The sequence below is a fragment of the Periplaneta americana genome, chromosome 12 (assembly GCF_040183065.1).
Source record: "Periplaneta americana isolate PAMFEO1 chromosome 12, P.americana_PAMFEO1_priV1, whole genome shotgun sequence".
Classification (NCBI taxonomy): domain Eukaryota; kingdom Metazoa; phylum Arthropoda; class Insecta; order Blattodea; family Blattidae; genus Periplaneta; species Periplaneta americana.
Genome location: NC_091128.1, coordinates 70738470 through 70763874, shown reverse-complemented (window position 1 = coordinate 70763874; position 25405 = coordinate 70738470). Strand labels below are relative to the sequence as shown.

The following is a 25405-nucleotide window of genomic DNA, read 5'->3' as shown; positions in this document are numbered from 1 at the left end:
TTTACCGAAGAATGTGCTCCAGTTAAAGAAAGTCTTCTCACGTAGCATTAACAAAGGCACGAGAAAAACATGGGTACAACTGAGAGTCTATGCTGTGTCTATTGCACGGATTTCAAACGATAAAGATTTTACAAATCTCAGAGATTTTACTACATGGCCAAACATTACACAGAGCACAATGGTAAGTTTGAACTGTTTTCACTTTATTTTATAGTTTAGACATGCTGTATTACTATTTTTACTAGTAACAACTTCAACTACAATCCTACCAACCACACAATATATAATATGTTGAATCTAGTCTGAATCTTCCATTGTACTCGTAGTGTCTTCATTTTTTACCTACAATTGTTTTTTCTTCTCACTATTATTTTGTATGAGAGCCTGCTATTTTATTGATTTTGACTTATCTCTAAATATATAACAATGATTTGATGTGATTATTTTCACTAATAAAATAAATTTATTGAACAAAATTCATTCATATGAAAAAGTCTAATAGACCTTAATATGTTTTAATTTTATTACCTTTGTTTCTATTAAACATTTTGTTAATATAGCTATTAAAATTAACAAATTTTTACTAATAGACTAATACTTTGATGAAACAGAATTATAATAGTCTGTTATTATTATTATTATTATTATTATTATTATTATTATTTTGTTTAGTCAACTGTCCGGAGACAGGTTTGAATCTCGTGACACCAATAAGGCATCACTCATGAAGCAAACTAATCCAGGAGATAACGGGGTAGTGTAGCCAGTTCCTTTCTCCCTCCATTACATACATCGCTGACTATAAAAAATAGTAAAGTATATATTAATAAGTTATTATTAATGTCTATGTAAGCCAAGAATCGTACTAGACGAAAACAATATGACGTCAGTCACTGATCTACGATTGGTTGAAAGCCAAAGCCTATATACGCTAACGTTTTTGCGCATATTATGCCAATATAAATCAGTGCAATGTAATTAACCATTATGCTAGATATAATCTTAATATGTACTTGAACTTTTCTTCTTACCACGGCGTAGTGATACATTAGTATGCTTCTTGGCTTGGACATATAATTTCTTACTACTAATGTTGTTATTATTACTATGATTGTTCTATGAAACAGGCCCCAGAAGTGCTTCGAAAACCGTTTAATTAAGTCCGGGATTCTGTCTTTAATCTTGTTCAATTTATGTAGTCCTACTTATTTTTCTGTCCTCTCCCCCCACCCGCAAAATTTATTTAGCGCTTATCGAACGTCATTCAGAGTTCCGTTTCGTTTTTAATCAATATTTCCTGTTACTTTGTTGTTTCCGCGTCCGCGATCGAAATATTATATTGTTACACGTGGCTTTTGGTGAGTGCCTACGTATTTCTTAAATTATTTTCTAGTTTGTTTTTCCTAGCTGTGTGTAACTTCGCAGGACTGGATAACGAGAACAACAAACATGAACAATTCACAAATGTACATGATTACATTTGACGAAGTTTTTTAAATGCGAATACAATATGATCTTACCTGGTAGTCCTACTTTATGTCATAACTAGATAGATAGCTCCAAGCAAAATGTATGTGCTATTCCACGTCTGCGTTTGAAAAAAACCGTTAAATAAAATACTAACCATTAATAAAATAAAATAAAATCACTGTAATCATTTATGGTAATGCGCCACGCTTCATGTGTCGATACCAATTATTGGACGAAAGAAGGGGAATAATGACTTTACGTTTAAAATTCCGGTAACGTGTGTCTTTTGTTTACAACAAGCGCATGAGCAACTAAAATCAGTAGCTGATACCTACTCCATCTCGCTCTGTCAACACAGAAGCTCCAAGGACATCAACACACTGCATAGTAATTGGTATATACTCACGCTTTAACATCCCACGAAACAAGCTGGGACAATATCAACTGTACTTCCTTGTGCATACGCATTTCAGCAATGGTGAGGGAAGCGGTTCTGTTCAACGGTACATCACATCTTACACATTCATGCGCACGGAGGAATGTGGCACATGACACACATTTCGTTTTAATATTCAAGAAATGCCTTTACACCAAATCGGATGAAAATAAATAGAATATTTTCGAAAAATGTGTGTATGTGTGTGTGAGACTGTCCAAGACATTGATGATGGATTAAAAAAAATTGATATCATGAAAATGACAGGCCAATTTATTATAAGTTTTACATAGCTCGCAACAATTTAGTTAACTTACACTTTTATTTTCATTGTACACGATGAAATGCAGAGAAGGTAATTTCCCATATACTAGTGTTACGTATTTAACTTCCATGTGAAACACTATCATCAATATGGATTATCCTAAAAGCGTATTCGCTCTCTATAAACACTCAGTTTCAGTGTGGGTTGGCTGCAGAATGTTATGCACTGGTTCAATGTTAAACTCTATCGACAGGAACTGAACTGGCAACCCAAAGCCATGTGTAACACATTCGCTGATTTAATCCCCCCCTTTAATCCTCAGGAGTCAAAGAGCAGTTCCCTACCTATTTACACCCGACTCCTATCAAATTCAGTATAGGCCAGAACGTTCTTCTTGTCACTTTGCCAATTATTTACACGTGTTTATTTACTACAGTTATCTGTCAGCAGTCCTTTATACTTTTTCTATCTACTGATGGAAATAATCTACTAAAATCAGAGCTAGAGTCTTCAATGAGCCTAACTCACAACTAGTGTTTTGCCCTAATAACAACTTTCACCAACGATATTCAGATTTTTGCTTCACAAGCGTTATAATAACACGACTGTCGATCGTTTTATAATCTACTTTTTTATTCATTGTTAACAACGATGCTCTTTCTTGATGTTACTGTTATTATTCCGGCTTCATGAAGTGTCTTGATAATTCATTCATTTTCTTTAATAAAGATAAGGTCAATTACGATTCAGTGGTTAACTCAAAAATATAAGATGAAAGATGAGTGTAACAGAGAAAAATTCTCTCCGGCACTGGGATTTGAACCCAGATCTTCAGCTCTACGTGCTGACGCTCTATCCACTTAGTAAGCCACACCGGATTCCCATCCCGATGTCGGATCGAATCCTCTCAGTTTAAGTTCCACCTCTTGGGTTACCTCTAGCTCCTACCCTCGGCGCTTACTCCGTCGGATCCCGGCCAGTAACTCAAAACGAGTGCACCTCTGCATATGTATGGACATTGTGTCATTGTCATATATATATATGCATGAGGGTAGGCCACTAGAGGAAACCCAAGAGGTGGAACTTAAACTGAGAGGATTCGATCCGACATCGGCAAGATGTAAATCCGGTGTGGCTTAGTGGATAGAGCATCAGCACGTAGAGCTGAAAACCCGGGTTCAAATCCCGGTGCCGGAGAGAATTTTTCTCTGTTCCACTCATCTTTCAACATATGATGACGCAGAATTTCTGCACGGAAATATCATATGTACTTCGGTACATCATAATAATACATAATAATATTAAAAAACATAAGTTATCACCTATTAATTCAGCAGAATACGTTTTGGGGTTTTATGCTTGGTATAGATAGCAACATTATAGGCCTAGTTCCTAATATTTGAAATCAATACATTTTCATTTTCTCTTGTTTGTATATAAAAATTCTTGGTTATAACTCTGATATATTCAGAATCTGTAGACATTTCAAGGTCGTCGTGCATCATATTTATCTTGTATAGAAGTCATAACCTCCTATTATTCGAAATGCTTTGTTTTGGACCACCTGTAGATGATGTAAGGTAGTATTGGGCGGAAAACTCCAAGCTGGTGCTGCATACATATGTCATTTGATTCTAATATATAGTTTATATAGAATTAGCTTACATCGTAAGGAGAGGACCGTACTTAAGAGCAAAGGCATGATCTGTTTTACACGAATCAGAGCAGCATATTTATTTTTGAAAATGTGTTCCTTCCAGTTAAGACGCCAATGAAGAAGAATTCCCAAGTATTTAGTTTTTAGTACATAAAGGATATGAACATTTCTGAGGAAGAGAAATGTAGATACTGCTGCTCGACTTTTGGTGAAAACTATTGCGGATGTCTTTGTATTGTTAATTTTAATCTTCCATAATTTAGCCCACTTGTCAATCGAATTAAGATGTTGAATAATTCTGTGTGTAGATAATATATTCCATTTTTCGACAGTAGATCACAGTGTCATCTGCATATATTGCCAACTGAGTAGAGTCATGATGGGGAATACCTGAAGTATATAGATTATAAAGTGTTGGAGATGAGACAGAACCTTGAGGAACACCTGCCACTTTTTGTTTGACTGAAGAGAAAGATGTCCGGACTTTGAAAGTACGATCTGAGAGGAAAGAGGATATAATGCTGATAATATCTGAAGGAATTTTCAGGTTAATAAGTTTTGCTAGAAGACATTTATGCCAAACTGTATCAGAGGCTTTTTCAATGTCAAGGAAAACAGCAATTGTGCTCTAGATATAATATATTCTACTATGCGAGTTAACTGATGTACTGTTCTATGTTAACTCTCTAGTATCTCGTAGAGGTTTCTGGTTTAGCTCATTGATGACGTTAATGTCTTGTCAACAATGTAACTTTGAAACGTGTTTTCAGGTTTCTGCCCAGCGACAATCCTGATAGATATATCAATTTGAAGTCAAAAGATTTCACGACAGTGAACTCAATTGAAGGACTAAGGTCCTATCTTTACATTTGAACATAGATTTGACGAATATAAGAGATTACGAACATTAGGCCTAATGTAATTAAATTAAGGTTTTTGACAATGATTAAACATTTGAAATTCGTCAAACTTTGTTGATCATATTTGGTAAAACCGGCCATAAGACTTCAGGAATTTATTAAAAGAACTTCCATCAATGCTAAAGAATCCAGCACTTGTGAGATGGATCATCAGCGATGAATGTATCACACACCAACAGTCTGACTGGACTACAAGAATATTTACAACTTTGAGTGCTCTGAATTCCTTGGCAGGCGTGACTTTGGTGTGCAGCACAAGCTGCCTAGTTTGATGGAAATAGTTGTAAGAGAAGCGATAAAGAACCTGTAAAAAAATATAACGAGTTGGGTGAGCCACAGATGGGTCGCAGGATCTCCACAAAACCCAAACAAGACGTAAAAGAAGCAAAACAGGGAAGACCTCAACAGAGTCGTGAAACAACTGATACCATAAAATAAACCTGGCCAGCTTCGTAAATAGATCCAAAAGAAGTTCCAAATGTCAGCAGAAAATCATTCACAATGTTAGATAATATCACAACAAAATTATTGGAATAGGCATATTTCTTGTCACAGATATTTATTTAACAGTATATGTATATCAACTGCAAAGGTTATTAGGACCACATTACATGATTGCTAGTTTGTGCCGCATTTGTCTCAATGTGGCCTCATGGAACTGGGCTCTTGCGGAAGATGTACAGGGCTGTAATCCCTTGTTGCTACTACCTCAATGTATATTGTGGAATGAAGGCAGGAGAAATAGGAGTTTTTCGAAAAATCCAGCCACAACCCTTCTCTGTCCACCACAACTAACATAAGCGGGAACTTTCAGTATAACAAACAGACACGCTAACCGCTCCGCTAACGGTATGTCCAAACGCCGTCAGCTTATTTCAAGACCATCTGGTATGTGTTAATAACCGATTCGTAATATTTCAATCGATGTCCAAAATTATATAATATACGATTAACATATTCAGAGATCTTTATTATAGCCATTCATAGTCATACTTTCCAAAAACTCAATTATAACATTCTGTCTTAAACAAAGTTCTTGATACCACTTCAACACACTTATGCCACGTACTTTAACGTCGGTTAATGTAACCACCGCATCGGTTAAAATATTGTCACCTGGTTAAGCATTTTTACGACGCGAGTTCGATTAGGCCTTAAACAGGAGGTTAGCCGGTTAGAGATAACAAAGGGCTAGGCCGTGTCTCAAAGTTCAAGTCTATACTACACACTAGTGACTAGCAACTAGGTGACTTGTAAACTATACACTAGGGAGCTTTGAACATGTATGCTCGAAATACGAGCTTCTTCAGACTATTTCTCTAAAAACCATGACGACATTGTGCAGCACTGAATTAAGAAAGCAGTGTCCTAATGCGATTTATGTTGAAAAGACGATAGCCTGATAAATTACAATATTGTTAAAAAAACTGTGAAGAAGGTAGGCTACTAACAGAGTCAAAGTTAACGTGTTAGTCTACATTATATTTACATTATTTCACTTCCAAAGCATCTTCAGATTTCATAACCCCAATTGCTGATGAGGTATCCATGTTTGTTTAGTGAAGAAGTCATCAATCAAGCAAGCATTTTCGTTTACTAGCTACTAGGGACTCGACTGCTATGCACTATGCAGCTTTGGATCATGACTTCTGACGTCACATCCGGCTTTTAGACAACTTCTAGTTCACTTCAGCTGAAAATGTAGCTTTGAGACACGGCTTTAGTAGGCTTAGTAAAGCAAAATGGCTGCCAGATTTATACCTGATGATTCCGAAGACTATTATTATTGCATTTGGATTGCTTGGATATGGATGATGGTGAGCGTGAAGTTGTGCTAGTGGAAAGAGAGAATTCTTATGAGAAATGTCAGGAGAGATTTCGTTTACCGAAATTTACGGTGTCATTTTTGTTGCAACAGATGGATCATTTGCAATAACCAACAAACAGAAACAGTCCTATTTGTACTGTTAACTGTCTGCTTACAACATTAATATTAATTGCAACTGATTTTCAGTACAGTATTTTAAGAGGGAAACAGCATATATTTTCTTAAGCGCGTCGCAAGCTGAACGAAGGGAGGTTATGGACGGATTTTAGGATATTGCACAATTCCCTGGTAAAATTGGAATGTATACACACATTCATATTAATCTCCTGGTGGTCTTTGATTTAACCTTTTCCTTTATGAATATTCCATCATTTTCTCTATTACCGTATACATACTTATATCTAGTAATTCCATTTATCAATACTTCGCACTCATGTTGGCACAACCATTTTCGTTTTTATTTTCCATTTTGTTAGATTTTAACTAACATCACTATACAAAAAAGGGAATACAACTCTTTAAACATAACAGCACCCAATGAAAAACAAATATGCAACACGAAAATATAGGATACGTTCGTTTCGTTGTAGAAAGGAGTAAGCGCAGTGCCTTTTAAACGTTGGCTATCATCTTTGCAGAGGTATGGATGCTATCCTTTGACATTTTGTAGAAATAGTGTATTATTACAGACTTTACCCTTGTTAAATGAGGTGTCCGCTAACCATGTGTAAGTAGGCCTAATCGGTGATAATGAATTGTGCACAGAAATTACATTTTAACGACGATTAGGCTACTTTTTAACCATGATTTCATAATCCATTTTAATATTCATTTTAGTTTTATTTCCAATCAGTCGTAATGTACAATGTTTATGTCTACTGGTATAACAATTTTTCAGTCGAAGTCGTTAGATTGGAAAAAAAAAAATGTCAATAGACACTTTAGTGCAAAATAAAGTTTTTTCATCATAACATAACCCATAGTTACTATGTTCTTAACCAAGGCCGTTAGTTTGCATGTGGTTGCAGCCCAAATCAGTCATTTATAACATCACAGTCTCAATACTTTGTATATATTTCCTACGATGACAGAACAAAAATTATCTTCATTCAAGGGCAACGCAACGGCACCATCTCTTACCCAGCTCGGATGCGCACTTTATTACGATCTGTATTCGGATTTGTCAAATCATAGTGTGCCATGCATCGGAACGACCTCCCCCGCGGCGAAACTGAGCAGGCAGACTTCAAAGGCAAGTTATCACAACCCAAGTCGTGTTAGCTGTGGGCATGCGGATCTGGATTAAGAAGAGCGCGTGTTCGCAGATAACTCTGCTACTTGTTGCTGCGTCCTTGATGCTTCCCCACCCCACCCCCGCTGTTTGAGGTCTGAGGGTGAACACGACACAGAAATGTATGTCTTACGTGACCCACTGCATCTTTAAAAACTTGCAATACTTTCACTTACTACCTGAGGACAGGTTACTGCAGAACTCTTAATCTGTGTTGCCAATTATTCTTCCGAGCTACGAAAACTCCCTAGTAGTAGAAGTAGTAACAGCAGTAGCAATAATAGTAGTAGTAATGTATAATACATACACACTGCATACACAATACATTTACACTGCAAGTGGGCAAACACCCCGTGGCAGTGGTAACTAATTACACTCAATAATGACAATTAATAATAATAATAATAATCTATTTATTTATTTAATGTGCTGTACAACAGCCAGTGGCCAATTACAGTTCAGCACAAATATAACAAAAACATAAAACAAAGATAATTATTACACATAAATATAATTACAATTACAATAATGACGATGAATGGATAACTAAGAATACTATGAGAGAATGTTAATTGAGTATAATGCCTAAAAGAATACATAAATGATAAATCGTTGCCAAGAGCAAACAAAGTCTATACATTGAAGGGATCGAATTCGCAGCCATGCATGTTGGCATTTTTAATGCATCTGGAGACTGGTGAAAGAAATTTCGAATTTCTAATATAGAAAAGTTTGTGGGCTCTCATATCTTTTGTTGGAATACGTAAGGTAATATTGTTTAAGAAAGAGTCACAGGATATATCACCTTTGAGGACTTTACAAAAGAACAGATAATCTAGCTCATGGCGTCTAGCATATAGATTTTGACAATTAAAATATTCACATTTTCTCTCATAACTATACCCGGAATTAATGGGCAGAAATCTGAATGAACATAAGGATATAAATTTTCTTTGTATATTTTCTAATTTAGCCGAGTCCGTAGTTGTAATCGAGTTCCAAACTACAGATGCATATTCGAGTTTCGATCGCACCAATGTATAGTATAGCATTAAAAGAGAATCGGGCGTGGAAAAAGAATAAGTTATTGACCGTATTATTCCTAGCATTCTGATTGCGTGATTGTAAATGTAATCAACGTGACTATGAAAATACAATTTACTGTCAAAGAATATTCCCAAATCTTTTACGCAATCCGTTCTGTTAATTAGTACATTATTTAGATAATAATTAAATTTCAGTGAAGAAGTTTTTCTAGAAAAGGTTATTACATTAGTTTTGGATATGTTAATTGTCATACCATTGTCTTCCGACCATTTAGCGACTGAATTAATGTCACATTGAAGTGATTGACAGTCAGTACTACTTTTGATTGTACGAAAAATGTTTAAATCGTCTGCAAATAATAAACAGTCAGAACTTATTCTTTTGCATATATCATCTATGAATATAATAAATAGAGAGGTCCTAAAGTAGATCCCTGCGGGACTCAGCAATTTATATTATAAGAATAAAAGTGTATATTAAACAGTCTTACACATGAAACTCTATTACTTAAATAATTTTCGAACCACTTTACGTAGGTTACAGAAAGGCCAATATTTCCTAACTTATGAAGAAGGATATAGTGCGGAACTACAGCAAAAGCTTTGCTGAAATCAAAATATATTGAATCAGTAATAATAATAATAATAATAATAATAATAATAATAATAATAATGATAATGAGCATCCCAAATTAAATGAAGCACGCTCACTTAAAATAGCATTTAAAGTACATCTAATTTGTATCTTAACCCTAAGTTTGAACTAAAACCCACGAGTATGATATATTCATACATGCACAAGTACCTTTCAGCACTTCACTCATTTCGCTGTCAACTCACTCACTGCACTGGAACTACGACACATTTCACTGATACTATCCTGATTTCACTAACTCCTCAAAAACATTTCGCTGTTCAAATACTTTGCACTACTAGTATAAACCATAAAACTTCACTGACACAAACTCGCTTCACTTACACAAAACTTCACACTTCACTGACACAACACTTAAAATAACAAAACATCAATTATACCCTTTAAATAGTGTGTATAATGTACTACCGTCTATTAGTAAAGTTCTTAAGCCTATCTTTAAATACATTTTTGGTTATTGGTAAAGCCTTTAGTAAGTCTGAAGGTAAAGCATTCCAGTCCTTGATAGTACGATTGAGAAAAGAAAACTTTCCAGTGTCCGTCCTCTGTCTCCTTTCCCTCAATTTATATGAGTGATCGAAGAGTAATTTGGCGGCTACAACTTATTTTTTTATTTCTCTCCAGGCAGGCTCACCTCTGCATGTTTTGAACATTGCGTATAATCGAATTCGCGTTCTCCTGTCCGTGAGTGACTAGAGCACTCAATTGTAGATTTGATGCTATTTTATAAGCTGTTATTTGTAACCTACGGTTCGAACCGGCAGCTAATATTTTGTACTTAAGCTCTTTTGTTTTACAGTACTTTAATTTGTGTACGAATTTTCAAGGGATTTGGACATGATGATTTTGCTAGGCTTCTTTCCAAATTTGTAACATGGTAATGGTAGTGATGGTCGTAGTAGCAGCAGTGTAGTAGTAATAAGTCCAACGCTTTGAATTAGTGGCCAGCGTATCTGACTGCGAGACTAGCATGCCCGGAATCGAATCCTGGTTGGGACAAGCTGTCTGGTTGAGGTTTTACCCAAGGGTTTACCCTCAACCCATTAAGAGCAAGTGCTGGGTAACTTTCGATACTGGTCCCCGGGCTTATTTCGCAGTTATCACCTTCATCTTCATCCATCCTGCCTACTTCCATACTCATATGTCATCCTATCCTACGGGGCTAACAGAATCCGACCTAATGGGTGCCCCAATCTCAGAACAGAATTCTTCATCATAACCGCCGAAAAGTAGGCAAAGGCGCAAATGGCTACTTAATAATAATAATAATAATAATAATAATAATAATAATAATAATAATAATAATAATATCTGCTTTGGTTTATCTTGTCTCAGTAGCGATAAAGCCATGTCCCTTCAAATGAGAGTGGAGATTATAGGAGGTTGTAAATTTTCAGGATTCCTTTCAAAACCTTGTTATTGTGCAGGCTACCGGAACTCAGTTTCTTGAAAGACAAGCTCAGTGACGGAACTACACATCTACGAAGAGAGATATTTTGTTATTTTATTTTGTGCTACAGAATGTATCAACTAGTCCCTTCCGCCACTGGATGGATGGACGGCACCGCTCCACTCCCCTACCGCTATAACACTCTTTTCACAGTGAGACAAGATACATCACACAGGCTTTAATAATAATAATAATAATAATAATAATAATAATAATAATATCAAATACTGGGCAACAGACACGGTTTTAATAATTTCGTTTCACAACTGAACCCTGTGGTCAACACGATATATGACAACATTGGACAAGGAATCTTTAATTAGTTAGGCCCAGTTAACGACGCTGTGTCAGTTATTATACGAGCTGACGAGATGGCTTGCAACGTAGGTATGAGAGGTGGGATCCAGTGTTGCCAACATATAAATTGTATCCCCGTCAGTCTAATACCTGGAAATCCGTCAGAAACCGTCAAAATAAATAAATAATACCCACTCAATATATCTATATACAAATAAAAATAAAATTTTTAAACAATTTAATTACCAATCTTGATTAAAATATTAATTCAACTTTGACTTGATTACTACGAGGAAATCTGAAACAGGGGATACTTTCCAGTACGGCACAGTTCAATGAAAAAGTGAAATCCTCCAAAAATTAAAAAAAAAAAATTACAGCAACTAAAAAAGTCAAAAGACGATGTAAATCGTAATTTCCGCCAGAAAATACGTCAGCCGTCAAAGCCATTCTTTTCCCGTCCGCTACGTTGACTGAATTTCCGTCCAATTGGCAACACTGGTGGGATCTCGTTACTGTTATCTTATCTGTGAAGGACGGACGAGTGTGACACCAGCCACCTATAGGCTACACAATGCATTTTCATCCAGTAACTTGTTCTTATTGTGTGCAAAGTCTATATTTTCTGAATGCGTAATAGCTGGATTATTGCCTAGCTGAATAGGTTATCTTTCCTCATTGCCGACGCACCGCCAACTCCTTAGCTCGTAGCAATACCTCCTGTGCTCCAACCACGAGAAAGTCTTTGCGGAATGAAACGGAGCGGGGTAATGCTGTGAATGAATGTTGATGTCATAAGGTCACACACGTGGGTACTCGTATCTCTATTGGCTCGCTCTCACAGCACAAACAATAACATTGTTACATATTTATACTACCCTAGTTACAAAATTAGATCACTATTAATCTCCTGGTCTTTTAATCCCTCCATATAGGAAATCACATATGCAGAAGAGCGCATGGTTTATAAACTGACGTTATAACGATAATTTTATCTATCTACTTCGCTCCAATAGATTACGCAATAGTAAGCACATTCCTTTCACGGTTGATCTCCTGGTTGGAGGACAGTATAGCCGCGTCGCCGTTATTTCCGGCACCAAATCACGCTGCAACTCGGCTACATTTAAACGTGCGCGTCTTGTCATTCCACTGCTGCTACATTTAGTAAACAGCTATTAATTAGTATACTGCCCTCCTCGGTGGCAGACAGGTATATAAAATGTGCAACAACGCGGCCAGCTTAAGACATAGAAAAAGAGGAAGAGCCACGCCGGAAATAACAGCGATGCAGCTATAGCTGCAAGAAGATTTCGAACCCATGCTCAAGAGATGCCTCGTTGTTAGACTCCAGCTCGCTAAGTCCTAGACAACGCTGGTGGATGAGGGACAAATATACTGTTCTCCAACCAGGAGATCAACCGTGAAAGGAATGTGCTTACTATTGCGTCATCTATTGGAGCGAAGTAGATAGATAATATTATCGTTATAACGTCAGTTTAAAAACCATGCGCTCTCCTGCATATGTTATTTCCTATATGGAGGGATTAAAATACCAGGGGCCATATTCATAGACATTTACAACGCGGGCTTCCGGTGGATGATCAGCGTTTTTCGTATTCATAAACCAGTGTTAGCGATATGATATGATTTGAATTCTGTATAAGTAACCAATGGATAGCCGGGGCTAGCTTAGCACGCTCGTAGCGCGTGCTGCGAAATGTCTGTAAATAGCAACCTAGGAGATTAACAGTGATCTAATTTTGTAACTAGGGTAGTATAAATGTGTGTAATAATGTTATTGTTTGTATGTATGGATGTATTTATTAACATTATAATTGGGTATGCACCCGGTGGAGTGATATAGGCCTATAATATACAATTATTACAATTACATGAAATAAAATAAATAAACGTAAATGAAATAAAATAAAATAAACGTAAACCTTTAAATAGTAAATGCAATAAACCTAGGACTATAAATAAAAAATATTCTATAATAACGCCTACGATAAGCAAACTTACTTACTTACTGGCTTTTAAGGAACCCGGAGGTTCATTGCCGCCCTCACATAAGCCCGCCATTGGTCCCTATCCTGAGCAAAATTAATCCATTCTCTATAATCATATCTCACCTCCCTTAAATCCATTTTAATATTATCTTCCCATCTACGTCTCGGCCTCCCTAAAGGTCTTTTTCCCTCCGGCCTCCCAACTAACACTCTATATGCATTTCTGGATTCGCCCATACGTGATACATGCCCTGCCCATCTCAAACGTCTGGATTTAATGTTCCTAATTATGTCAGGTGAAGAATACAATGCGTGCAGTTCTGTGTTGTGTAACTTTCTCCATTCTCCTGTAACTTCATCCCTCTTAGCCCCAAATATTTTCCTAAGCACCTTATTCTCAAACACCCTTAACCTATGTTCCTCTCTCAAAGTGAGAGTCCAAGTTTCACAACCATACAGAACAACCGGTAATATAACTGTTTTATAAATTCTAACTTTCAGATTTTTCGACAGCAGACTGGATGATAAAAGTTTCTCAACCGAATAATAACAGGCATTTCCCATATTTATTCTGTGTTTAATTTCCTCCCCAGTATCATTTATATTTGTTACTGTTGCTCCCAGATATTTGAAACGATAAGCAAAAGTAAATCTAACTTATAAGTACTTCTAATTCTATTCTAGTGTCGGCTAGCGCGTCTGGCCGCGAAACCAGGTGGCCCGGGTTCGATTCCCGGTCGGGGCAAGTTACCTGGTTGAGGTTTTTTTCCGGGGTTTTCCCTCAACCCAATATGAGCAAATGCTGGGTAACTTTCGGTGCTGGACCCCCCGACTCATTTCACCGTCATTATCACCTTCATCTCATCCAGACTCTAAATAACCTGAGATGCTGATAAAGCGTCGTAAAATAACCTACTAAAAATATATATTCTATTGTGCTGTGAGAGCGAGCCAATAGAGATACGAGTACCCATGTGTGTGACCTTATGACATCTTACGACATTAACATTCATTCGCAGCATTACCCGGCTGCGTTTCATTCCGCAAAGACTTTCTCGTGGTTGGAGCACAGTATTCTCTTCAGTGAATAGAAGTCGGGTTCTTTGTGACATATGAGAAAATAAATGATCCTGAAAAACTCAAATTAAAACCAAGCAGTGGTGATAAACGCAATCGTACCGTGAAAAACTGCAAGCCATTACACTTATGAGGGACAAGTAATTAAGAAGGCAGACACCTGCATGCAGTTTGGAAACCCCCGGCCTGCCGCGTCCCCGCTCCCGCTGCGTGATCCCGCATAACACGTGCGCCACGGAATTTCCACTCACTACAGAATCAGCTGGGCCGCCGCTCGGCCCGCACCGTGTGGCATCTTTGTCTAGCTGGGTGTTGTAACATGACCCAATTATCTGAGAGAGGTTTGTGTTCCTTGTAACACTTCTCTTATGCATTGCGTGGGACTGCTTGCGCAACTAATAATGTAACACTTTCTTTTGTTGTTCTAATTCTATCAAATCCTGTGACCTCATTTCCACCCTTCTCGTGCTGATTATCAGGTCTACGGAAATGCAACTTTTATCTGCTAGACACAAAAAATACATTTACTGTTCTTAATTACACATCTGAAGTCACAGAATTAGTTGTATAGGCCTAAAGCTGCTTGCACACGATCAAATTTTTTCTTCCAATTCAGTACTTTACAAGAAAACTTGTCAAAGATCAATATTGAAAAAGATTCGTTAGACTGTTTCATATTGCTAAATATTTGACAAGTTTTTTCTTGTATACATAATATATTAAATTTGATACATAATTTTATAATATCATTTATTATATATAATGCATAAAATATTATTGCAGCTAATTTATCACTGAGAAATAAGGAAAACCTGTTAACTTATACTGTAGTTACTAGAAGCAAACCGTTGTAAGTGCTTACTAGATTACACAATAAGGGTTCCACAAACAAAATGTGTCACCTACTTAGCACCTCAAAGTAAAAGAACTCAATGCTCTTATAAATAATTATACACACAGAGTTTTCGAGCGTGTATCGCAGGGAAGTGTTCTACATGGTCTTCCAAAGCAATATATATACTGTTATAAAAATGAATACGTACAAAGATAATGACATGGGAACGTTTGAAAACTCTTGTAGTTCCAAATATTATACAATGCATCTACCAGCTAGTGTAGGCAGGCTTAAGGAGCACATTTCGAACAAAGCCAGCACTGATTAATTAGTGTTATTTACGTTTGCTGTTAGTCTGAATTGTATTGCGTCGTATGTAATTGGTTTCCTCGTGAGATTTGTTTATGATATTTGTTTATTCCGTAACAAGTCTTTGGAAACTCAAGAACGGGCTATGTTGCATTTCTGTTAGCCTCATTATTTGTTAATTTTATGTAAGTGCAATTCACGAAAAGTAATAATAATGTTCAGTAACAATTAATCTCCCATTTTTCTAAAACTGTGATAAGAAAAAACCCACGGCTTAGTTTGAAGGTTTGCATACTAGTATCTTCGTAATAACATTTTTTTTAACATTATGTTGTATTAAATGCAACGAAGATGATGTTACTGTAACATTAACATTAAATACAGAACACTACATATTATCACGTATTTAACTTTTAATCTTGCTCATACATCTGTATTCCTCTATTTACCAAAACATGTGAATCCTAACAACGGCTTGCAAGCGCATTTTAGCTACTTTCGTTTGTCGACATTTTCATTTATTTAAAATCAAACCCTACTTACAATGTTGCTTTGGATGGAATTCTTACGCAGTCTTAACTTTGTGCAGATCATCATTTGTTCAACATTTATTTCTATAATTTAATTCATTTTATATATTTCTGTGGCATTATAGTCTACGACTATATTTTGAAAATGTATTTTCTACGTAGTCTATAGAAAAGTAGGCATAGACTTGCTGTGTTACTATTGTTTTCAGTGTTTTTTTCTCCAAAACCACTTTTTTGGTGCTGCCTATTTTCATAGCTGAAAATCTGTTCTGTCTGCTGCTTTGTGCAAACCTAATTAATTCTCTGTTTGTGCTCAACTTAAAACAAAAAAGAGTGATATTACGTTTTTAAGTTTCTGAATGTACTGGACTTGTGCCATTCATAACTAATTAAACCTAGGCATTAAAGAAAACGGGACTATAGAAACACTATAGGTACAAATAAATAAAAAAGAAGGCGAAATTTTGCATTAGAAACCCAAAAGATGGAAGAAAGCTGTACGATCCAGAGACGGATAGATCCAAAATTTCTCACAAAATTCAGAATTAAGGTTCAAGTTGATATTATTATTATTATTATTATTATAATGTATTTAAAATGCAATTATAACAAGGATGACAAATTCGTCACTTTCCTACACGATAACTTGCTTAATGCAAGCAGGTTCTGTGTACATTTACTCTAAAATATTGCATAAACATCAGTTATTGCTGCCAATATGATCAATAAAAGCATATGCCACAACACAGCTAGGCTTCATAATTTCCAGCGGAAGTACAGAACATAAACTTTCACTTTCCACGCAGATAATCGAACGCCGGACTAAGCATTTATAGCACATACTAGTCATGTCGATTCTAGGTCAGAATTAACCCGACTTCTTTACAGTAAGTGACGGAACAATTTAACACGTATGGTGGGTCTCAGCGTAGAATTCAAGTGTGGGCGGAACAACTGCATTCAGACAGTGAAGAAGAGCCACTCTTCCTGCTTTCTATTGTGTAAGACATTTCAACAGCGATGCAAGCCTTATCATTATTCACAGAGCTGCTGTTACAGTTCCCCCTCAATCGGGCACCTAAATAGACAATCTAATTAAAAACAACTTCACTTTAATATATACAGACTTCTCGACGATAACTTTGTGGTGCTATTGGGGTCACATTCGTGTTTTTCAATCCCACACCCAAGTGGAGACATCTTAATAAACGCGCTGTGTTCTTGTTTTGTTTCTATGGCAACAGTCACGACTCTGGGAGTTGTCGAATGTTTTCTTCTGACTTTTATATAAGAGATTTTTTTATTTATTAGCAGACGTGTGATGTAATTGATTATGCTGAGACATATTGAAACATTACGTATAATGGAGGTTCCTGGTTCGAGACCCACTTACATATAAATCGCGTTTTAATCCACTTCAACTAGTTATTAGTCTCCGAAAGGCAAGATACTGCAATCAATAACCTATTTAAAGCCCTAACATGATAAGAAATTACAATGACTACTTCGTTTTTATGACGTCATTCCATTTTAGACCAATGAAGTGTAATGAAATTTTGAATTCCAACCAATCACAGTCATACATAACGATAATTTTTGCAACTCGATTTATCGCAATCAATTTATCGCATGGTCGTTCTTTTTAGTCAGTGTCGCCAACTGTTTAACCGTATATCGATGAGCATGAATCCATTAATGTAATGATTAAGTACTAGTGCTAAATCCCACTTCCACATCTACATCTCCTAATTCAATGTCCATTTTATATAAAGAAAATGAGTCCTTCATTCAGATTTGATAACTGCGTTTTCAACAACTGTTCATTTAGGCCTAATTAATATATTTATGTTATAATAATAATAAGAGAAAAGCGCAGTACATTTATTTAACATTGTTAAACCTGTATTTCGCTTTTCTCAATTTCTTTATTACAGTAATCGATATTAATCTATTTCAACTTCACAATGTCAGAATAGGTAAGTATTCATAAATGTATAATTATTAACATTTTGTGAGTGAATTTTAGGGATATATTATTTACATTTTTATTTCATTTACGAAATAGTCCTAATAAGTGCTACTCGATGTCTGAGCTTTCCCAGATAAATCTCAAACTTCTTGTGACATTACTATAGATAATAACAATAATGATGTGTTTCAGAGATTAAGCAAATTATCTATTCAGGCACCAAAACAAACTTTTTTCAACTTGAAAGTGACATTTAAGTAACTTATATAAGGCAACCTTTCGGGGGAGATGATTATTTATTTATTTTTGGAATATCCTGGTTTTCATTATATTAATAAATTATAGTACTGGGTATATATAGTGGCAAATTTAATTAATTTCTTAATTGTACAGTGAAGCCCATTTGAAACCGCAAAACTTGTAACTGTAAAATTGTATTCACAGCCATATGTACTCAAGACATGATTTACAGTAGTGTCAATAAGGAAATTGTTTTATAGGAAGATATTAAGTGTAATATTTTGGTGGAGTATGTAGACGAATGTCCTTGTGTCAGGTGTCTGGGCATTAAATGAAATAAATAAAAATAAATAATTTGCTCAGAATCATTAAAAATTGATTATTCAAGTTATCTTAATAAACATATAAGGAAATATGTTGCGTTAAGTAGAAAAAATAAATGCTGACAAATATAACTGACACACTATAGGCCTACTCGTATTTAAAGCGTGTCATCATCAAAGAGAATCGAAATGTAAACTTTCATTTTCTGATTACCAAAATTTAAAACTTCGATGTTGCCCAGGCTTGTTATGAGCTGATTAAAATAACCTGCCACAGTTCCATACTTCAAGAAAAATACGGAAAACCCGTATCAGAAATGAAGGTCCAACAGCTAACTCAAAAGAGAGAGCGGAATCTAGGCCAGAACCCTTGCAATGCGAAGAACAAAGTGCATGCACGTTTCACGGATAATTAAATGTATGAATAAAATGCTGGACTTAGAACCCATCAGCGGACTCCAGGTAGCAACCCCTTTCCCATCCTACCTTTGGTATTTCCAGGAAATTTGTAAGAAACAGTACCTGTGACAAAACAGATTTTGGAACGCACATTTTGACTCTACTGCACATAGATTCTCTATAACCAAAGCACCGGAACTTTCTTGCTAAGAACTTTGAAAAAGCATTATCTACTGGCAGGAAATTATGGACGGTGAAACTTGTGTCAAAAGCTTTAATAAAAAATAAACAGCATATTGATTTTTCTCCCCAGGGGTTTGAGTAAGAATGCAAAACAGCTAATTGATTTGATTATGCCAGGTGTAAATTTTACTTTTTCATTGACAGTAAGCCTATAAAGTGTAGAATAAGAACTGACAATGTTTGGAATGTTCACTCTTTTTGTATATTACTTTCTTATTAGCGAACTCTGCACAACAAAACTGACAAGGAACTTAAGGACGTCAAAAGAATGCGTGAAACATTTAGGGCCTATACTCGAAAACAAGAGAACATGTACTATAATATTTTATTTCATATTCACGTATTTACATAACTCATACACCCAGAAAAGAATGGAGTGAGCCGGACCGCAAAGAAAACCACGATGTACGAAATTTTATTGCCATGTTAGTTCCACGAGTTTCATAAGAGTAAACTTTTCATGCCAAAACGTAACGATTTTTTCTCTTTTGTACCTCGAACATAGGCATTTCAACTTAAAAAAAAATTGGGGGGGGGGAGGGGAGAATAAACGAATTCAGAGTTATTCATACCGAAAACAAGTGGCTTTGGGCATATCTGATTGTGTATCACGATTTCTCCTAAACTAATGGACGGATTTTGTTCGTATATCCACCAATCAATTTATCAGGGAATAACGCATATGAAATATGACAATTTTACTAAAAATGACTATTCTTTATAGGATATGAAGTCGAAAACATAAAATAGCTATGAATTCGAGCTATTTTTATAAAATGTCATTTAATAACGCTGTATCAACTGCGTTGTATCTATCATCGACGGAACTGGTGATAGCGAGATGGCATTTTCGAGAGATGTGTCCGACGAGTTTTTCGCTTTACTGCACATAACTCCACGTGTTTATTTCTCATGTATCTCTAATTCTGTCCGACAAGTGCGAAGAAGGTTAGAAGGAATTTTCCAGGTGTCAAAGTTCCTAGTCGTCCAACAATGCGTAATCTAGCCAGAAAATAAAGAGAGAATGGAAGTGTACAAGACAAAAAAATAGGAGAAGACGTGTTTTGATCCCGGAAACCTTACAACACTTCCTGAAGAACATTAAAAGACAGTGTACTATTGTATTTTTAATTTATGACACAATAACAATTAGTGGTAATGACTAATGATGTATGACTGTCCAGGAGGTTTTCTGCGACATACTGCGGGCCGCATGACGGAAACGGTAGCTTAGGTGCAGACAGTAAAAGTGACGCTTAGCGGTAAGGAAATAAAATGCACACACTGTACTTTATTAAATTAAGATATTCACTAATATGGAAGTGTAGTAAATTTTTTAAAATATGAAGAAAGTGTAATGGATGTTATTATAATAAAGAAAAAGTAAAGTGGCTGGTATTTAAAATGATTTATTACAAAATGTTGGCATAGGCCTATTATTATTAAGGATGTAATTACCATTGTTTAATTCGGTTTATAAATATCAGATACTAATATTAGAAATTAAGTTACTATCGCTTCCTTTTTTTATACTGTATAGACTTTAGGATAGGCTATAGTGGAAGGTTTTTAACACAAATTTTACTTTCATGCGACAAAGTTAATGTCAACAAATACGTAAGTAATCGTCTTAATCCTCTCCCCATATCCCGACAGTAAGAAAAAACTCACCTCAGTATATGTTTCGAAACAGTTCACATTCCTGCCACTACCGGCGTTACCGTACATATCGGTAAGTACTCTTCTGAATGAACGCCGTACTTACTAGGCAACTTCTCTGGCACATAAGTAATACACCTCTGCGCAAGTGTAGGAAGATTGAATTCTCCTGGCTCATCGACTAGCCACATGACGGCACACAGCGAGCCATGGCACACTTTGAACTGAACACCCAGTATATCAATGAAATGGCGTGGCATTGGGAAATGCAAACATGTTTTTCAGTTACAGTAGGCCTACCCTGATATTAAAACTGGAAGATCATTTTTTAATTTGCACCCACCCTTTGTTTTTTTCACTTTCTGCATTGCCTCATAATATTTGTGCACGTATTTATCATGAAAATGTCAAGTACTTAACTAAACTCAATTCTCATTCTAAGGTTCCGACTAATTTTCCATCCTTGCCCAAAGAAATTCTGTACAAAGTGTCTTGTGACATTCATAGTGAAACATGGATGGAAAATATTTTAAAACGTGCAAAAATATAGGCTACCTCATACATAATGCATTCAATGCAGAAACATCAATGAAATTACGTACTATCAGTGGACATAAATATGATGAATGTGGTAAACTTAAATTTAGGTATAGAGTTAAATGATTCAACTCCTGGATCATGTTCCTCAAAACAGTTTCGGGTAACCAAGCAAAGACTTCATAAATCAAAGAGTTTTACAAATGAATAAAGTAAGTCGAATGTTGTGTCCATACAATATTACACCCGTTACAACACTTTAAAAAGGTAAAGGTATCCCCGTAACATGCCATGAAGGCACTTGGGGGGCATGGAGGTAGAGCCCCATACTTTCCATGACCTCGGCACTAGAATGAGGTGGTGTGGTCGGCACCACGCTCTGACCGCCTTTTACCCCCGGGAAAGACTCGGTACTCAATTTTATAGAAGGCTGAGTGAACCTTGGGGCCGTTCTGAAAGTTTGGCAACGAGAAAAAATCCTGTCACCACCTGGAATCGAACCCCGGACCTTCCAGTCCGTAGCCAACAACACTTTAAGGAAATATATTTCTATTATCAATCAATTTACTAAATTTATCTTCTTGCAATTGCAGCTTGAGACCTAGACCTATATTTTAATGAAGTTTTCTTCAGTTTTTCACTTCTATGGGAATTGTAAATTTTACTTCGTGTCCAAATGTCACAACCGTTACAACGAATTCACCCTAATAATAATAATAATAATAATAATAATAATAATAATAATAATAATAACTCCGATCTTTATGTCGGCGGTAAAATTGAAAAAGTTATTTTTTATTAATGAAATATGACCAGGAAAAAACCAATGCATTATTTCATTATAGGGAGTCTTAGCTTCATTTAAACTTTAAGGAAAATGATATCTTTATGTGAAGCCCAGATATATGTTTAACAGGAATTATTTTTTGATTACAACAGTGAAAGAAAGAATTATATACAAAGAATGGGGAGAGAGAGAGACTTCAAAATCAACTTTCGCATGCAGACCAATAGGACACGGAGATCAGGAAATATAGATACTGTATATCGGTGGAGGGATCAAGGCCATCTTTCTTAGAATACTGTCACAGATCACATGATCTAAACAATAAAGTTCATGATGATGAGTTTTAAATTAAAAAAAAATTATCGTTAGGCAAATTTTTCAATGCAAAAATTTTACACAAACAATTGAAGAAAAGAAAAAAAACTGAGCACGGGTATTTTCGCAATGTCTAATTGAAGTAAAGTTTTCAAGTAGAAAATTGTATAAATTATAGAAAAACTCAGCAACGCGTGACCTTAATGACACTTGGAACGCTGGCCCGGGGAAGAACCGACTAAGAAAACGGCTAGAATAGCCTACATTTTCAATCGAGTAAATAAATGATGTGATCACATCTCCCAGACAGAACTGATACTACACAACTCGCAGCAGTGATAACAGCAGGTAGCTAGGCTTAGTGCGAGGCATGTCAGGTATATTCGGTCGTACTTGGACAGTAAAGTGGCTTCTGACCTACTTTTACCTTCTTTAAACCATTCATATATCTGGCAAAGTTTGACATGCTGTCCGGGCCGCTTGATATGACATTGGTTCTCTCACAGCCTTGTCAAGTAATCACAAGTCAAACAGGCTTCCAAGCAATTTCCTTGTAAATTTGTTGTTAATTACAAGTAATAAATTAGGCTTTACTGTCCCATCTGTATATCTGGCTATAGCCTAAGAGTTGTCAATGCGGTTTAAATTTATTGAAAGATACTGACGAATTTAAGTAGTGGCCTTGAGAGTCAGAAGTTTAGAGATACTTTTAAAGAACTGTAGAAAATGTGTTATTATTTATGGAAATGACCTACTTTTACCTTCTTTAAACCATTCATATATCTGGCAAAGTTTGACATGCTGTCCGGGCCGCTTGATATGACATTGGTTCTCTCACAGCCTTGTCAAGTAATCACAAGTCAAACAGGCTTCCAAGCAATTTCCTTGTAAATTTGTTGTTAATTACAAGTAATAAATTAGGCTTTACTGTCCCATCTGTATATCTGGCTATAGCCTAAGAGTTGTCAATGCGGTTTAAATTTATTGAAAGATACTGACGAATTTAAGTAGTGGCCTTGAGAGTCAGAAGTTTAGAGATACTTTTAAAGAACTGTAGAAAATGTGTTATTATTTATGGAAATTAATAATCACTACACCGTTCACATAAATTTCAGTCATTATCACTTGAATTTAAAACATTCTAATCAATACTTATGTTTAAGACAGTCCCAAACGACTAAAAAAATTGAATGTACGATTTGATACATCGAAAATGACAGTTCAAGACAAAATTGAGGGCACAAGTTGTTTACTTCCATTGTAACACGATTTTTCCGTAGGCTATTCAACAACTAAAGAAATAAATTACCAATATCTAGAGATACATGTACTCGTACATGCATTATCTATTCACTGATGACCTATTTGCATACATACATTGAAATTTTAAGTGAATAGTGTTTAGATTTTAAACGTTGTAGCCTACTTGACTGAATCTACTAAGAAATAAATTTAATTAAGTATACGTAAGTCTGAATATAAATTGTATTCTTGATTTTATACCACATTGCTTAATAGGCCTACATCTATTTCTGGTTCGAAAGTAGTCTCTTGTTCACAGACATTAAAAAAATAATGGTGAAAGTGAACTTATTTTCACGCTTTCCATTATTTGTTAAATCTTAATTTAACTTCAAAATCTATTGTCAAATTTCAAAATGGATTTTTTCACATCAACAGAAAAAGTCTGAATTAAAAACAAAGAAAAAAAAAGTGACGGTTAGCTCTTATTTCTAAACGTCCTAATTATGTAGCAAAATTTTATTGGTGTTACGAAGAAGTGCATTAACTTACAAGAACAAAATAAATACTAAACATTAATTTGTGAGTACGCTGTTAAAAAAATTTCAATTCGTAAATAGAACCTTGTTTACACATACTTAAAACATAATGTTCATAATGTCGGTACCGTTCCTTAAACGTTCTACTCTATTCGATGGGAAAATTTTACTCCATAATCGGCTGTCAGTTTCTCCCTTGGATTTATATTCCACTCCGGTAAAATAATGTGGATTCACAATGTTAAAAAAGTAACAATCTACAAAATGTGAACAGTTATGTACTCACTTTTGTTCTCTGACTGGGCGAGTGATTCACAGTAGGTCATTTCCGCAATGCCGTTAGGGTCTTCTTTTTTATCCCCTACAGCCTCACGAATATTGTTTTCATAAATGACTCTCCTGGAAACTTCCTCATCGTCTTCTTCGTCTTCGAAGTATCCACTTTCATGCTCGGCGTTTTTATGTACACCCATATTGTTGGCCGTCACTTGATACAAAAAACAAACAAACACACGGTGTGGTTTCGAAATCTCTTAACCAAATACACAGAATCCAGTCATAATTGGTTTTATCACTTCTAATACACAGAATGGAATCACTGGACTGGATAAGATTTGAACACTGCTAAAACGAGGTTATATGGTGCAGCGTTGTCTATAAAAAGTAGGTCGACAGACACGTCAGAAGGCTGTGGAGTATCAAATAGCGTTTACTACACTTCCGGATCAGAAACACGCAGTCTTAAAAAACTCTCTTCCAATCTTATTAAACACTGAACAGTCACTTTTTATCAACACTCACTTCGTAGAACTTACAAAACGGATCACTGTAACAAACTAACAAACTCCAGTTTGTTATGTTATAACCAAAAATGAATGATTTAGTAATACGATAATTATTACGAAGTGTTGTTGTATGTCAAGCACTTTGCTGATACTGCAACAAAATGGAATTGCCAAAAAAAATTGTCACTTTGACAGCGCAACCTCCTTCTCTAAGAGCGGCGCGCTTCCAACTGATCTCCACTCGAGCCGAGAACGAGCCATATCTCCCCACCACTAGACACTCCGCGAT

At 35.8% G+C, this 25405-nt stretch overlaps 1 protein-coding gene across 1 annotated transcript in view; it reads right to left on the bottom strand.

The window, feature by feature from the left end:
* LOC138710545 (ribosomal protein S6 kinase alpha-5-like) overlaps nucleotides 1-25157 on the bottom strand; it is a 308053-nt gene extending 282896 nt beyond the window's left edge. Inside the window, exon 1 of the mRNA XM_069841517.1 lies at nucleotides 24618-25157. Coding sequence (XP_069697618.1) covers nucleotides 24618-24804 — 187 coding nt within the window. The 5' untranslated portion in view covers nucleotides 24805-25157. The remainder of the gene's footprint in view (nucleotides 1-24617) is intronic.
* Between the last annotated feature and the right edge of the window lie 248 nt (nucleotides 25158-25405).